At 47.4% G+C, this 17412-nt stretch overlaps 1 protein-coding gene across 9 annotated transcripts in view; it reads right to left on the bottom strand.

Annotated features, from left to right (window-relative positions):
• The window catches only part of CSMD2 (CUB and Sushi multiple domains 2), a 541275-nt gene that overhangs the window by 330889 nt on the left and 192974 nt on the right, over nucleotides 1-17412 (bottom strand). For 8 of the 9 annotated variants that reach the window (XM_084873018.1, XM_084873017.1, XM_084873019.1 and 5 more), the window contains exon 5: nucleotides 13069-13276. In XM_084873018.1, the coding sequence (XP_084729144.1) occupies nucleotides 13069-13276 (208 nt within the window). Of the gene's footprint in view, nucleotides 1-13068; nucleotides 13305-17412 lie in introns of those variants that run through there. The other variant, XM_084873024.1, reaches the window with a different exon arrangement.

Raw genomic sequence — 17412 nt, 5'->3', positions numbered from 1 at the left:
CTAACGCAGCGCAGTCGTTTGGAGTCCGCCTGCGGGCGGTACTCTTGTGCCTGCCCTGGCCAGTCAATAATCCTTGCCTGCTTTTTCTTTTTAATAATTATCAGCCTCCAGTAGTCTTATTTTGAACCCAGGGTTCGACCCCACAACACCCAAAGGGTGAGTTAACTGAGGTCATACAATTAGGTGAATCAGAGATGATATTTGCACCCAACTTAAATGCCATGTTCTTTCCCTTACTCCACGCTGCCCTCCCTGCGGTTCAGGGGATGGGCAGGAAGGAGTCCCCAGGTCTTTCCTGGGATGCCGAAGGAGAGACCCTGAGAGGTGGTCCCTCTCTCAGCAAGGTCTGCAGACCAAGGCTCAGGGACCAGACCTAGAGGCAGAACAGGCCAAGCCCTGGCTATCTCCCCACTTGGGCATGGACACCTGGAGTTGTGGCATCATAGTACATCCACATAGCTATGGGCACCCACATGGGAGAGGCAAACCCACTGAGGACCCAGCCAGGGGTTAGGGGGTGGTCAGCATCCAGCTGGGGGTTAGTAGCCCAGGTTTCACACCCACAAACATTCTGCAAGGAGGTTTCATGTCTATTTCACAGAGCTGGCAATAGAGAATGCCATGAGGGAAACCGGGAGAAGGGAGCAGCATCTGGCAGAAGCTCTATTATCCCAAACCCCCGCATGAGAAGCAGCCTGTGAGTTTCAATGGCCTGTCACAGGAACAGAGCGAGACTCCCACCTAATTCTAGGCAAAACAAAACACTTGGTTCAAGGGCTGGGGACTCACTGCAGCTCTGATCATCGTGGGAATGAGGAGGACTGGTGGGAGGTGTAATCCTGGAGACATGGAGAGGCATACAGTGGGCTGGAGGGGACCCAGGTGGGAACCCAGGAGGGACTCACCATAGGCCTGTGGTTAAAAGACAGAGAGGACCAGTGACCCCAGAAGAGAGAACCACAGAGTCACGTGAACAATGGTGTTGGGGCAGAAAACGAATCAGAGCTCAGAGGAGCAGAAGGGAGAGGGAACAGACCAGGGTTTAGAGTCCAGAGAACGGGGCCCAACAGGCGGCCTGGGCACTTACTAGTTGTGCTTATGTTTATATATTCTGACATCTGTCCTGCTGCCAAAGGGCTCAGAAACCAGGTAAGATTAAGCGAAATACCACAGGCCTTTCCTTTTGATGGTGGTGAGATGCAGTGCAAGGAGGGCATGAAACTCCAAGATCTCAGAGGCTTTATTTATTCAACAAATTGCCAGCCAATCCTGATGCCTGTGCATTGCCAGGACTTTGGCTGGGCACTGTGGACTCAGGGAGGATAGGACAGGCTCATGCTCTGAAGGAGTTCATGCTGAGAGAAGGATGCTAGGGAAGCTAAGAGGTTTGTGCTGATGCAGTAGGAACCCAGGGACAGGGGGAGAGTGGGCAGGGGTGAGTGGTTGGAGGGAAGGCAGAGAAGCCACCACATCTCAAGGCTTCCAAAAAGAGGCAGCCTCTCATAGACCTACACCAAGTAGACAAGGTGAGGCTAGAATTCAAGCCAGAGATGGAGACTTTCTAGTTCAGCATCATAGTCGCAGGGCTGATCAGAGAACCTGCACAGGGTAGGCAGGCGAAGACATGTTTTGGATAAATTAATAAAGTCTGTTAGGAGTCAGTATGCTATATAAAGGATGTGCTTGGCCAAACTTGTGCATAAACCAACACCAAACATAAAAGTCCAATATAACCCAGGAATTTCTATGCCAAGAAATTCAATAACGGATCCATTCTTTAAAAAATAGATCATTTCATAATGGGCAAAAGCGCCCCCCCCCCAATGTTATGTTCTAGAGAGAGTTCAGTTCAGGCCCAGGGTAGCTCTCAGACTTCAATCTGAACACACGGGAAACGGATTTACATACTGATTGTGGACCCAGCCCTTAGGTATTTCAGATTCAGTATCTAGGATAGGACCAGGAGTCCACCTTCTAAGACACCTTCACGTGGGTCTTCTGAAGCAGGGAGCCCGTCAGTACATCCTGATTTGAGAAAGAAGGGTTGTGTCCTAAGGGGTATTTTTTAAGTGGGGGATATAACTGAGCTAGATCAGAAGCTCTGGGGCTTCTAGAAGCTGTTGTGTCTAGCTGCCTCTTCTCCCCTCACCCTGCCTGTCATGAGACAGACAGAACGACATCCCTTCATTTCTGGGGAAGACAGTCATCTCCTGAAAAGCCCATTTCCTCCTCTATTTGTTGATTCTCTTCACAACCCCTTTCTTGAAAGCCTACCACATGGTTCATGATTCCCTACTTGGGTGTGCCCTGGGGTCCTGTGGGGAGCTTTAAGAAATACTGGTGGCTGATGCCATCCCTGTGGGACCAGGGTGTCGCCTTTCCATCACTGTGGTTCTAAGGGGCATCAGGGTTGCCATGACAGCACTAAACTCTATGAGCCCCCACCCCAGCCCAGAGGTCAATGTCCATGGACACCTCTGCTTCCTCTGAGCCTCCCTATCAGCCATATCTCCAGTGGCTAGAAGAGGAGTCTGGAAGAGAGAGATGAAACCTCATGCGGGACCAGCCTGTGAGGACGGAAGCCTCAGACTGAGGATTAACAGGGCCCCGGGCGGTCTCAGGGTTCACTCCTGGCAGCAGTGAGTCTGTTCATCACCCTCTGATTGCCCTTCCTCCGTCTCCCCGGGGTGTGGAGGCAGGAGATGGAGAGCACTCTAAGGACTACCGGTGGTGGCACAGGTTGCTGGCAAGTTGATTCCTCCCAACCATGGGCGGGCAGAGTGAGCAGTGCCCATCAGATGCCGCACCTCCTCATTGCCAGGCCTTCGTGCTGCCACTAAGAGGAAGGGAAGGAGTAGCTGAAATCCACGAGGCTGCTGCAGAAATTGACATCTGGTGCCAGACAGACATTTACTTAACTAACTGGCTAATTTTAACCTCTGTCTCCCGGACCAAAACTCTTCGGAAGGGAAGAAACAAAAAGGAAAGTGATATTTAACACATTTCTATTTCTGTGCCACACAGTCTCTCTCTGAGGTTGCAAGTTGGAGCCTAATTGATTTCTTAGTCAAAAGGAAAAAAAAGACAGAAAAGAAAAACAAACAAATGCTAAGCCCTCCCTCACTCACAATGCAATCAAACCTCTCCAGTTCTGGGGACTGCTGAGCTTTTTATTTTTTAAAACTGGCCAAGTGACTTGCATAATTTGAGATCCTTTCTAGCGCTGATCAGCATGCTCTGGCCAGGCAGTTTGCTGATTAATTATTAATCAGAATGAGTTGAGGATGAATAATCAGCAAGAGTCAGGGCTAATTTGCAAATGTCCCCCAGGAAGGTTATTACTTAAAATACTTGGTGGAGAGGCTCCGAGATAACCTTTGCAACGAGCCACAGGCCCTTGTTACGGGCCAGGCAGAAGTAGTTCTCTCCTCCAAACCGACCACCCGTGCATACCTACTAGGTGCCACTACTAGGTGCCAGCCCTCCTCTCCGGGCTTCTCAAGGTCCTGTAGGCAGTGGGAGGGGGTAGGCAAGGCACAGAAAAAAAGATAAATTTGTAATAAATAAGCAAGAAAATATCAGGTATTGACAGATGCCTAAAATCAAACATGATGCTGTGACAGAAAGTGAGGGGTTACTTTAGAATACATGGACAAGGAAGGCCTTGCTAAGGAGGGGAGATTTAAACTGAACTCTGCATTTCAAAATAAAAATAAAAAATCAGATTTTTTTGGTCTGTTTTTTTTAAACAATTTTGAAGGGAGGGGATCTTAAGCTCTTGGAGCAGCTAGTGCAGAGGCCCAGAAGGGGACCTGCTTAGCCCAACCAAGGTGCAGGAGGAAGGGGCGATAGCTGAGGCAGAGAGAGTGGGCCTGAGCAGCAGAAGCAAGGTCAAAGAGTGGGCAGTGACGCGGAACCGTAGTCCTGCTGAAGAATTTTACTCTAAGTGTGATGGGAAGCCATTGGCAAGCCTTACATTGGGGAGATGAGATTGGATGTATGAACAACAGTCAGCTGAGATGCTGTATTCTATGGTTTGGATTACAGAAGGGGTAGGAGCTGGGAGACATGGCCATTGAGCAATCAGAGATGCTGCTGGCATCAAAGGGGCAGAAGAAGCTTCCTCTTGGGGGTAGACAGAGATGGAGAGGAAGTGATTAAGGGTGAGGAGGGGATGAGAAACAGCCCAACATCCATGGACACATGAATGGATTAAAAAATGTGGTGTATACATGCCATGAAATATTATTCAGCCTTAAAAGGAAATTTTGATACATGCCAGAATATGGATGAACCTTGAAAACATTATGCTTAAGTGAGATAAGCTATACACAGAACAAATATGTAGGATTCCACTTACATGAGGTACTCAGAGTAGTACCATAGAGACAGGAAGCAGAATAGTGGTTATCAGAGGTTGGGAGTGGATGAGGGAGTTATTATTTAACTAGAGGTCCGGTGCACAAATTTGTGCACGGGTGGGATCCCTTGGAATGGCTGGCAATTGAGGCCTATGGTTGGGGGCGGGGGGGGGGGGGGGGGGGCTTGGGCTTGGGGAAGGGCCTTGGGAGGTTGGCCAGCTGTGGGAGGTTGGCTATGAGAGCGCACTGACCACCAGGGGGCAGCTCTTGCTTTGAGCATCTGGCTCCTGGTGGTCAGTGCGCATCATAACACTGACGTCAGTGCATCTTTCAGGTTGTTCAGTCGTAACAGTCACTTAGACTTTCATATATATAGATGGGTATAAACTTTCCATTTCAGAAGGTGAAAAAAATTTTAGAAGTGGATGGTGGTGATGGTGGCACAACACTGTGAATGTACTTAATGCCACTGAAATGTACACTTGAAAATGGTTAAGGTGGTAACATTTACATTATGTACATTTTACCACAATAAAAAAAAAGCCTGCTTGGAAGATTTCATTTTGAAATTCCTATTAATATATATAGAGCTCCCCAAATCCTTCAGGACTGGACATTTAGACTGAGAGTCACTGGCATATACATATTGAAAGTCAACCTGTGATTAATTGAGGTTATCTGGGAAAGAAGGTAGATGGGGAAGAGGAGGGCCCTAAGGACCCCTGGGGCAGTCCACATGTAGAGGCTGGACAGAGGCTATGCAGTGAAGTGGACAGAGAAGAAATGGCCATAAGTAGCTAGCTGTGTGATTTTAAATTAGTCAAGTGAAGAAAAGATCCCAAGAAGGCTAGATGACCAGTGTCTTGTATGGCCAAGAGGCCAAATCACATAAAGATAGAAAAGCAACATGGGGTTTGGCAACCTGGAGATCACTGGCAACCTCAGCAAGGTCAATTTTAGGCAGGCAGGGCAGAACTGAGAAAGGGAGCTGTTGCAACAATTAGTGGTAGCTGAATGGGGCTGAGTAATGGGGGAGTTTGGTGCATGTTGAGTTTAGATGGTAGATATTAGACTTGTCTTTATGCTGTTAACAATATTCAAGAGAGAAGAAAAAATTAACAAAGGTAAAAATAAGAGAGACAAATTTAGTAGGGAAGTCTTTGGAGACCAATGTCATCTGGAGCATAAAGGGAGGGGCTGGCCTTTGACAGGAGCCAGCCTATATTGTCTACTGAAACATGAGGTGTAGCCAAGATATTAGCTCACCAGGCATTTCATCTGTTCACCTTGTTTCCTGGCTCCCTTGCAGCTATGCTGGACCAATGACATGTGAGTTGGGAGTGATGTGGATCATATCTGGGCCAGGGCAGTGAAAAGCCCATGCTAGTCTCTATGTCCTTGTGATGGCATTGGAGAAGGCCACAAATTCTAGATGGAGCAGCTACAAGATGGTGGAACCTTCATGACTATGTTGATGGGAGCCACTTCCAATGACCCATGATAGACATGCATCACGAGCAAGAAATGAACCTTTGTTGTGTTATACCTCTGAATTTCAGGGTTAATGAGAGTTCAAAGAAGGAAGTGGCAAGGAGATGAGGCTGGGATGGTGGGCAAGGGTTGGATCAAAAGAAGCCTCTCCTGAGCTATCAAGGACTGAAACTTTATTCTGTAGGCAATAAAAGATGATTGAAAGGTTTTGCCTGGGCTTAGCATGCTAGATCTACATTTTAATTAAACCATTCTGGTAGCAGTGGGAGTCTGAATGGGAGAGTGCCAAGAAGCTGGGGGATCAGTGAGGAAGATACTACAACCCACAAAGAAGAAAAGAGGATGAGGTGAACTGGGGGACTTGAAGCAAAGGAGCAAAGATAAGTTATAGATGTTATAAGCAGCACATTGGAAGAATTCAGCAATTGATTGAATGTGGCTGCTGAGAGAGCGGTACTAAACAGAGATGATCTTTTGATAACTATGTAGAGAGAGATGCCATAAACTAATAAAGGAAACGAAGTGACCATTTTAGGAGTCAATTATGAATGAAGTTGGGGGATGTTGAGCTGGAGATACTGGTAAGACATTAAGGTGATGTCCAACAAATAGTTGGCTCTACAGTTTGATGCTCCATGGAGAGGCCAGGCTAGACAGACAAATTTGGGAATGTCAAAAAGACAGGAGGCATCTTAAACCAAAACAGTAGGTACATTACCAAGCAGTCAGGCAAGAGCAGACATCAAAGAAAATAGAGAAGGAATGGCCAGAGAGGTCCAAGAAGAATCAGAGAGACCAGCATGAAGGCAGAGAAAGGAGAGTTCCCACAGGGGAAAATAGCCAACAGTGTAAAGGAATGCAGAAGTGTCCAGTAAAATAAGACTGTATTTGGCCTCGGGAGTAGTAGTGTTAATGTAGGCGGTGGTTTTCTGAGGAAGATTTTAATGTGAATGGTTTCAGGGGAAGGCCGGGGATAGAAGACATGGTGAAGTCAGTAAAGAATTAAGGGAGATAGAAGACTCAGAGGCAGCAGTGTAGACCACTCTTCCAAGAAGTTGGATGAGAAGTTCCCAGAGAGGTTAAGAGTTCTATTCCTCTATGAAGCCTCCCCGTTTTGTTCAAACCAACCCTGCCCTCTAGTTTCCCAAATGGTGATATTTGTTGAGTTCAACAGTGATCACCTTGCCATTTCATCAGATTGTTAAATGCTAGTTTTCTGTGTGCATCCCACTTCCTTGGCGGGTCTGTAGGTGTCACATACCACTGATGGGGAGGAACTGGGATTAAAAGAAGTACAGGCTCAGGGTTAAAACCAAGAATTTAGGTCAGTCTTAGGAAGCCAGAAGAGGATGTAGGAGTAAGAGCTAGGCAAAACCACTGTAACACATGGGACTGGTGAAGCCAAAAGTGAGTGGAAAAACACTCGTGGCCAAGAGTAAAAACAAAGACCAGGCTTGGGGCCGTGAGCATTCTGAATGAAGTAATAGCATCATTCAGGAAGGCAGGTCTTGCCAGAAGGCGGGACCTCTGGAAGGGCCCAGACAGCTCCTTCCATCTGTTTTAATGGCACCATCAGGCATCTGGCAGCTTCTTGAGAGAAGTTGAGGAAAGCATCTTGTCTGTGCCCTTCATGGCCTGGCATGGGCCCCTGTGCAGATGACACACTTAGTACAAACCTGTTGCATGCAGTCAGACCATGGGGGCCAGGCCCAGCTTCCCACGCATCGCTTTGCCAAACCACAGGCTCTTAGCAGAGCCGCTGTGTGGACAGCAGTCAACCAGGCTCACTTCCTACTCCTTCAAGCTGTGGCTTTTGTTCTCTTTTTGAGAGCAAGTTCTCACTGGTGGGCACATGGAAGTCATGTGGATACTCTACAGAGCATGCAGGAGCCCTCACCCTGGCTCTCCAGACATGTTTGTACCAGCAGCATGCTAGGGCACTAATCCTTTCCTACCGCTCAGCTGTGGAGCTTGTAGTGCTATTTCCAACTCTGAGAGATAGAGGAGATGAGATTTTAAAGGGCTCGTTATTTATGGCCTGGCTCCTGATGGCTACAACAGATGCAATTTCATGGGCCCCATTAGAAGAGAACAGCTTCTTGGGGTGGCTTAAAGCACTGTGATGTGGCAGGGAAGAAGACGGAAGCAAGGAGGTCACAAATCCCTAGGAAGGCAGGAGTTTTGGCTGGAATAGATCCCTTCCATCAGTTCAAAGTGCCATGGGGTTCAGCAGCATCAGTCATGCTTCCTGAGTATCTATGTCAAGCCTGCGTCCCTGACCCTGCCTTACTCGACATTCAAACAGGCTGAAATCCCAGAGGACAGGCATTCAGCCTATGCCACTTGCATGTATGAAGTTCAAGTTCTAATAGGGGCATTGTGATGATAGGGCTTTACATGTACAATCCCTCTGCCTGAATGCTGATTCCCAAGTGCTTCCCATGGCAGCTTGTTTTCAATAGTCAGATCTCAGCTCAAGTCCTACAGCTTCAGCGATGACTGCCCTAACCCTTTTATCTTAATAGTGTCACCAGCACTATTATTCCCCATCCTGTTCATTTCCTTGATGGCACTTATCACAAGTGTATTTTATTATTATTGTTGTTGTTGTTGTCAGTAGCTTTCTACAATAAAGGGAACCCTCTCCCAGTTTAGGAACATGGGAACAAGGTTCTTCATGGCTCATGCTCTTCCTGTGCTCACTTTAAGCCTCACATCCTGCCCTTATTCTCTTGCACCCTGAACCCCACTTGCAGTACTGGTGGCAAGCTCTTACTTACACCCCAACTCAAAAGTCAGCTCATCTGGGACTCTTTTATCTGAGTCCTCCGCTCCATTATGACAGGAAGACTGACAACTTTTTCAGAGGACATCCTTCACTTGTTCTCCCAGTGAACCAACCCTCCTCCACTCCTAAGTATGAAGTTGGTCTCAGTGGAGGCACCAAGAATGGGGCTGACGAGGCTCCACCTTACTGGAGATGCCTCATCTTACCTTTTTCCCTTCAAAGAGTGAGCCCCTAACTCTGGTCCCCATCCCAGGAGCATTACACTTACCATGGGTCAGGTAGCAGTTTCAACGTACTTTGTAGGTTAAAACGATGAGCCCATTTTTTATATGTGGAAACTGAGGCTTAGAGAAGCTAGCTACTATCCCAAGCTCACACAACTGTTAACAGATGGATCTGGATGCATCTAGCTGACTCTCCCCAGTTAGGGATCAATAAGCATAATCAATGTCTAATCCTGGAGGGACTACATGGACCACCCCCTGTCCTTGGAGAGGATGTCTGGCTTTCTCTCCTTCCTTGAAGCCCAGAGGAAGGAGAGTGCCTATCATGAGGCAAAGGAAGAGGTGGGAGGATTCTGGTACTAATGGCTTCTCAATGGACTTCCATTCACTGATTTTCTACCCAGTGGAGAGGCTGGCTCTGAAATAGGCCAGCAATCAATTCTATTCATTACAATAACACGATCCTGATATCTCCAGAAACTTCTAGGTTCTAGGGACCCAGAACTGGGTTAAAAGGGGACTCTTCATTCCTCAGTCTCAGCCCTCTGAAGAGTCCAGAGGCCTCATGAGGAATGAGCTGGAGTATTTTCCTAGAATTTGATGGGAAGCATGGGGCTCCATGAAGGTCATAGCCAACTGAATGGGTCAGAGCAGAACAAAGAAGAATCAGTCAGAGAAAATCTGGCCCCTGAACTGAATTCAGTGAATAGAGACAGAAGTATGTATGCATAGAGAGTTTGACTTAGTGATGAGTATATGATGGCAGGGCCTTGGAGGAGGGTGTGTGTCAGGGCTGATTTGGCTGTGTATGTGTTGTGTGGTAAGGAAATAATACCAAATATGCTGTCTGGATTGTAACTTTCAGTCAATTCAAACCCAGCTTTTGCTATGGTCAGTCACCACAAAAAGCAACTAACTTAAAGTAAAATAAGTGTAAAATATTTGGAAATCTCTCAGCATGCCAGCTACAGGGTTCAGTGCTCACCATAGTAGCCATTCTTATTCCAAACATGTACTTTTGGATTCCCAGAGGTCAGCCATGAATTTCAAAGAGGGAGCGAGTGGCAATCCACTGATGGATACGTATCATGTGAGTGTCGCTATGGACACACCCTGCTACTCAGGTGAGCTCTTCTCCAATTCCATCTTTTGCTGTCAGCACAAGGCTTCCAATGGAGCCACATTTTTGGCTTTGAACTGTCCTTTGTTTTATGAAATAATGTTCTCAGGAGTTGGCAGGTTTTTCCCTAATAACCTTACTTGGCACAATAAAAAATCACCAACCTTATGTTTCCCTAACTGTTTGGAAATTTTACTGATCCATGAAATTTAAACAATCTGAGTCCTAATCAAAACTCTCCTGTGTTCCCACCAGGGGGAGGAGAGGCCTGTGGAAATTGAGTCACAGCATTCCATGGGACCCCTCCCGCCCTCGCAAGCCAGCGGGACCTAATACCCAGGGAGGGAGGGAGCAGACTTTTCTCTCAGAGGTGTCTCTGTCTTCTCACCAGGTGAATTGTTCAAATCCATCTTTTCTAACAGGATCTGCTGTCTTTCTTGACCTTGGTGCAGAACTCAAGAGAACATCCTAACATCTTAATGTGAGCTGATAGGAGAAGAGCACTCGTAAACCAGGTAAACCAGCCACGCTGCACTTTGACAAGAACCCAGGGATCCATCAAAGAATGGGCAGGGGAGAGCCCGGGCTCTTTGCACATACATCTTGCGCCTCCAAGTTTGTTTATCCATAATTGCTATGCAAGGATAAACCAGAAGAAGAAATGCGTCCTGTCTGGCAGCGGCGATACCAGCCCTGTAAATAATTATAATTTAATCTTATACCAAAGAGATCTGAATGACTCCCCGAACGATTTCCTCTGCTTAATTCCTTCCCCACTGAGCAACTTAATAGGAAAAGGAATACTCTTTCAGATTTGTTTCACTCCAGAAGTTTGGACAGCGTGTAGACCCACACCTGGGGAGCTGAAGCTGTGGGAGACTGTTTGGCCCACGGAAAAACAAACAAGTGGAGGAGACCTTCAGACTGGAGGAGAGGGGATAGGCAGGGATATTCATCTTGGCATCTGTTTACAGGAGAGAAAACTTGGGAACCACCAAACAAGAGAGCTGATGCATGGCGTACGCACAGTCTGACGAGGAAATGCCCCAGAGCCACGGCAATCCCCGTGTTGTCATGGCTATCATGGGCTTTCCAGGCCACCTAACATGGGGTTGAATCCCAGCTCTTCTCCCTACTAGCTGTGTGACTGCAGGCCTGTCACACAACCTCTCGAGGCCTCATTTTCCTCATCTGTAAGAGGAGGACAATTATGCTATCCACTTTATAGGATTTTTATAAAGATGAAATGAAATTATAGCCATAAGAGCTTAGAGTCAGCCTGTCACATGTTGATAATAAATGCTCAATATATGATACTATTATCACACCTATTATATTTTGGAAGCATCTGTATGCTTTCAATTATATTGAAAAATTGTCCTGATCTAATGTTAAATTAAAAATATATAATTACAGACATATTAAGATACTAATTGTGGAATATTAAAATATATTTAAGTAGCCAGCTAGCTTGATCTATTGATCTAGGCAAAGCCAAAAGCCAAAAGAGAATACATCAAAATTTTAATATGTTATTCATTTCTCTATTACTTTTTATGTTTTTCATATTTTCTATGTATTACATTTATCATTAAAAAAAACCCAACCAGGTATTTGGCAAAAAGAGGCAGCAGGATCGTCAGACTGGGCAGGCCCCTGGGGTTGCAGCTCAGTGAAGGGTCATCTAGACTTTCACCCCAACTCCTGGCTCCCCATGTCCACCTGCTGCCCTCAGACTAGAACTTCAACATCCACACAGCAATTTCACTCTTCAGCTCACAAGTGCTTCTCTCAACACCCCATCCTGGGTAGTAAATGACCTGGTAAAGTTCATGAACAAGCTTACAACACCAAGGTCTCTGGCTCCCTGGTGGGTTTGCCTTCCTCTGCACTAGGAAAGTTCTCAGGGCTACAGTGGTCCATAAATTTCAGAGTCCGTGTTTGGGAGAAGTCATTTTCACTTTATTCCTTTCAAATAGTCACACCTGGTTCCTACCGTGGGCTTGTTGGATTTTCTCACGCTCAAAGGACCAGGTCTGACTCAACTAGTCTGACTCAACAGCACCAAACCTGCCTCAGTGCATGTGCCCCTGCCTCCTGTATTCTTCCTTTTCCTTCCTTCCATCCTCTCCTTCTTCCTCCTCAGCCCCACTGATCACCGCACTTGCCAGATACCCACTTCCTGTTTCACTCAGCATCCTTGTGACACATCCCCTGCCCTCATTCGAGGACACCGCACCCTGCCTCCCCCGACTCTGTGCAAAGGGGAAAGCTGCAAAGATGCCCATCTTGTCTAGAGCACATCTGGACACATCCTTCTATTGGCTCCTGATGTGCTGACATAGGCCCCCGGTGCTCTTATAACAGCTACGAGGATTACATGAGAGAGCATTCATAAACCCCCCATTATCACCCAAAGGGCTGTCACCCAAACAGGAAGCTGGACACTCCCTGAAGCCAATCTCAGCCTGGGCATGTCCCATGGGTCCAAATCTATAAGACTACAAGCAACTAAGGCTGGTAAACCTTCATCACCACTCTGTTCAGGTTTGTCAGCATCAAGGGTCTCCAGGACTGATGGGCACAACACAGGAAAGCGGCGCTTTTTAGTAAAACCAGAGCCACGGGGAGCAGACTGGCCCTTCCCTTCAGAAACCCAGACCTAACACCTTTCCTCTCTCAGGGGCCAGAGAGAGGGAAGAACAGCTATCAGGTAAGGTTCTATTCCCTTTGTTGGACGCTATTAATATGTCTCCCAGAAATGGAACAATATTTCACATCATTTCCCTGAGACCCTGTCCACATCATGAGAGCAGAACATTTCTGGTCTTAATGCATCATGAAATTCTTCAGCAAGGACATGCTTCAAATCAGGTACCAAAATTACTGTACATTGACATGGGCTCTAAAAATATGCAGCGATGTCTCACTGTAATGAGAGGAAAACTTTCACACGGTGGGTGGGGGAAGTGGCAAAGGGGCCTTGGGCTGCAGATACAGGCGCTGAGGAGACTGCATCCCAGTAAGGCCCAGCCCCCAGTGACGGCCAGGGCAGGGCAGGGCAGGGGTGGGCACGGTGCTTACCAGAGGGAGGAGCCTTCGGTCCCCGTGACTTCCAGGAAGTCATAACCGTCCTCAAGCTGGAAGTCAATGAAGACCAGAGCGATGGTGTCTCCCAGCTCGGCCAGGATGGTCCACGTGCAATCGGCATTGTTGTGGTACTCCGCGGGGAAGTGGGGGCTGGAGATGATGCCGCTCTGGCCCCGCAGGGTCCCGCCACAGGCATCATCCGCTGTGGGCAAGAGGCAAGAGGCTCACGTGAGTTGGTCCTGTTTGCAGGCCTGGTACTCACTGTACACTTCACGGTGAGAAGCAGACAGTCCTGAAACTTGATGCTTAGACAGAATGGGCAGAGATCCCAGTCTGAACTGGCCTAATGATAATGACACTGACCCTTCCACAGCCCTTACCACATGCCAGGTGCAGTTCTGAGAATATATGTGTTCTTACTGAGCAGGTGAAAAATTCAGGCACAGAGAGGTTAAGCAACCTGTCTGTGGTCATACAGCAGAGGAGCTGGGATTTGAACTCTGCCCTTCAGAGCACATTCTTAACTACTACACCACACTGCTCCAGAGGATGTCAAAATCAGCTGTCACATTTATTTCTGCATTCACAATTGTGGTGAACAGGATGGTTCTGCCCCCCAGGCCTTAGTAAACCTCAGATGTAATGGAACAAAACAAAAACTCAACCCTTCTCCGTGGGGGTGGAAGTCAAAGGGCATCCCAGGCCCATCACAGCCTGGCTGGCTGGACATCTGCAATCTCTCCTCATGCCCTTTGCCCCCGGGCCAATCTGTGTGAGCACTGCGCACATTCAGACCTCCTCCCTTCGTTCACATCTTTTCCTCTGCCAAGGTTGTCCTTTGTACAGAGCCACTATTTTCATGCATTAAGACCCATCTCCAAGGCCACCACTTAGAAAGCCTTGTTTCCCTAAGCTTTTAGAAACTGCTCTCTCCTCTGGTCTCCCTCGGCAATGTGTCCGACTTTAGATGTGGCACTTAACGCTGTTTGTCTTTAATCCTTATCAGAGGATATTTTCCCACTGATTTTTAGAGAGAGTGGAAGAGAAAGGGAAAGACAGAAACATCGATGTGAGAGAAACACATTGATTGGTTGCCTCCTGACCAGGGCCCTGGCCAGGGAGGAGCCTGCAACCAAGGTACGGGCCCTTGACCAGAATCTAACCTGGGACCCTTTGGTTTACAGACTGACGCTTTACCCACTAAGCCTAAACAGCTAGGGCTCACACTGTTTGAACGGCCTGTTCACTTATCTGTCTTCCACTCTGAACCTGAGCTCCGCCAGGAGTCCTCAAGGATGGGCTCCAGGTATTACTCGTCCCGGCAGCATAGCCTAATGTCGTCTCACTGCTCCCAGCTGAGATTTGATATTCAGAAAAAATGATCTGAGGAACATGTTTTCACATATGATAGCTTAGAGCATTGGCTTTGGAATTACTGTAGCCTCAGTTTGAATCCTTCCCCCGCTGCTTCCTCGCTGGGCCACCTGCCCTCCTGGAGCCTATATGAAAGTGATCATAATACACTTAGCATGTGCTACTAAAGATAGGGACTAAATCAGAAAGAAAGGGAAAATGTAGAATCAAAGTTCAACCATGTATCAGAGGCAGCAGAGTGATGATAATAAATGCTAATGTTTATTGAGCACATACCACAACAGGTACTATTATAACTACTCTGTGTATTTCATAGTGACCCTTACTATGACCCTATAGAATACCATTCCCATTTTATAGGTAAGAAAACCAAGGCACAAAAAACAAACAAACAAACAAAAAAACCAAGGTGTTTGCTAAAGGTGATTTAGCTCGTAGTGATTAAAGGAACTGGACTCCTAAGCCCTATGGTCTGATTCTAGCGCCTATGCTCTTAACCAATATACTCTTCTGTCTCCCAAGATTACAATTCACAATTTGAGGGCATAGATAAAGCAACAATTACTTTGTTTGGGTAAGTCAATTTGGGAAAGCTTAACAGAGGAGGTGCTATTAGAGTTGGGTTTTGAAGGATGAATAGGAGTTCATTAGATAGAGAAGAAAGGGCAAGGTATTTAAGAGAAGAGGGAACCAAATATCATAAGCACAGAAACATGGAAGCACAAGGCATGTCTAAGATAAGTAGCTCTAGAAGGTTTAACATACTGGGAATGTAGAAGGAACAGCATGACAGAGAACAATGGGCACGGAGGAGCACATTAGAAAGAAATGGATTTTAAGGTCAAGAGATCAAGATCTAAATTCAGGCTCCACAATTTCCAAGCCATGTGACCCTCGGCAATTTATTTCCCTAAGAGTCCTTTCACTTGTCTACACAATGGTTTGTTATGATAACTCAATGGGACAATGAATGTGACAGTGCCTGGCATTCACCAGTGACTGGCATATGGTAGACGCCCAGCAAATGCTAAGTTCTCCTTTTCATCCCACTTCACCTTAAGGATCAAAGGTAGTGAAGAAATAGGATTGAATGTGCATTTTAGAAAGATCGCTGTGTCTTGGCAGAGAGGAGGTCTGAGTCAGGGAAGGGGCAGGATGCTGTGGGCAGGCCATAGTGGCTTACATCCAGGTAAGTCCAGATGAGATCTGAGCTAAGGCCATGGGGAGGTGGGAAGGACTTCTCTGAGAGATATTTAGGGTGTAAAATCTGAACTGAAGGCTTCTGTCCTGAGCATGGATGGATGGACGAAAGGTGCCATTCGCTGTGGCAGGGATCCCAGGAGGGGCGTATGTCATAGTGTGGAAGACCACCAGGAGGGCAGGTTTGGAGACCAGGGCTGCAAATGTCTGTGGGATGTCCTGGTGGAGAGAATGAGATGACAGCTGGATACACAGGAGTAGTGTGAGATAGAGACCAAAGTGTGTTTACCGGTATTCAGGGCTCCTGAATTGTTCTTAATTATGCCATTCTACAGGGTCAAGGTCTATTTGAAGAGAATAAGCCCATTTCCAATTCCAACCCTTGGGTATGTATGAGCACAGGTATGAAGGGGCCTCACTCAGTAGGTGCTCATGAATGTTTCCCTCCCACATTCATTAACAGAGCACTTACTGTGTGCCAAACACTGAGCTAAGGACAATACTACATTGTGAAAAACTCAATCTCATCTCTGCCTCTGAGAGTTTCTCAGAGAGGGTGCCCAGCAAACACAGTGACTCAGAACTGTTGTGTCAAAACCGAGGTATCAAAGCACAGAGATGCACATGGGACTCAGGAAAGGCTCCACAAAGCAGCAATGTTTGCACTGAGACATTCATTCAACAGATGCTTATTGAGTGCCAACTATGCACCAGGCATAGGTACTGGGGATTTATCTGAAAACAAAACAAACACAAACCCCCACCTTCTTGGGACTTACATTTTAGTCAGAGGGAAACGGGCAATACTCAAGATAAAGAATGAAGCCCGATGGGTGAGTGAAGTAGTGATAAATGCAGGACGGCAGTGGGGGTCTGAACATTTCAGAAAGGGCCTCAGGAAGAAGTTGACATGTGAACAAAGACCTGAAGGAGAGCGAGAGGACGCCACGTGGCTATCTGGGGCAAGAGATTCCAGATGGAACAGCAAGTGCCAAGGCCATGGTGTAGAGAGGCACTGTAGAAGAGCATCAAGGGACCCATGGGGCTGGAGTAGTGGATGCAAGGAGGGGAATGCAGGAAATGAGGCCTCACAGAGAGCCTCTGTGCGGATTTGGGCTTTTCATTGAGAGAAATGAGAAGCCAGAGAAGGGGAAGTGTATCCAACTTGGCAGGACACACTTCAGCTGAGCTCTAACTGCCTGGCAGGCCTCAAGGGAGAGGGTGTCATGGGCAGAGGAAATAGGTAGAGCAGGGCAGCTGAAGTGGGTGAGGGCACGTGTTTGGGACTTGCTAGTCAGAGTTGTCTGCCCTCCCCATGCTGAGGGAGTCCTGAGACGGCCTTGCCATGGGTCTGCAGCAAAGTTGAGAGGACCTGGAGGCTGGAGCCTGCAAGGCAGGGAGTCAGCAGGATGAAGAGGGAACTAGCCACATGGGAGTGGAGAACCACCGGGACAGACGTGACATTTGATGGGCCACAGGAGAAGCCAGGGCACCTGAGAGGAGGCTGAGAAAAAGCCAGCCAGGGGGTGGGACCGTTGAGGGAAGAAGGCCAGGGAGTGGTGTCGGGAGAGCAGGGACTCTGAGCCGCTGAAGACTGAGCAGGCCCCAGCCCTGTCATGAAGTCACCAACCGGGTCTTAGGCTACACTGCACATCTAGGTGGACAAGGCAACAGCAGAGAAGGTGGAGGGAAAGCAGGCCTTGGGGAAAGATAATGGCTTTACAGTCTTCTACCTAGTTCCTGTTTAGAAACCCCACAGGATAC

The sequence above is a fragment of the Pipistrellus hanaki genome (genome assembly GCF_964339955.1).
Source record: "Pipistrellus hanaki genome assembly, chromosome: 2".
In the NCBI taxonomy this organism is placed as follows: Eukaryota; Metazoa; Chordata; class Mammalia; order Chiroptera; family Vespertilionidae; genus Pipistrellus; species Pipistrellus hanaki.
This window is presented reverse-complemented; position numbering and strand designations above follow the sequence as displayed.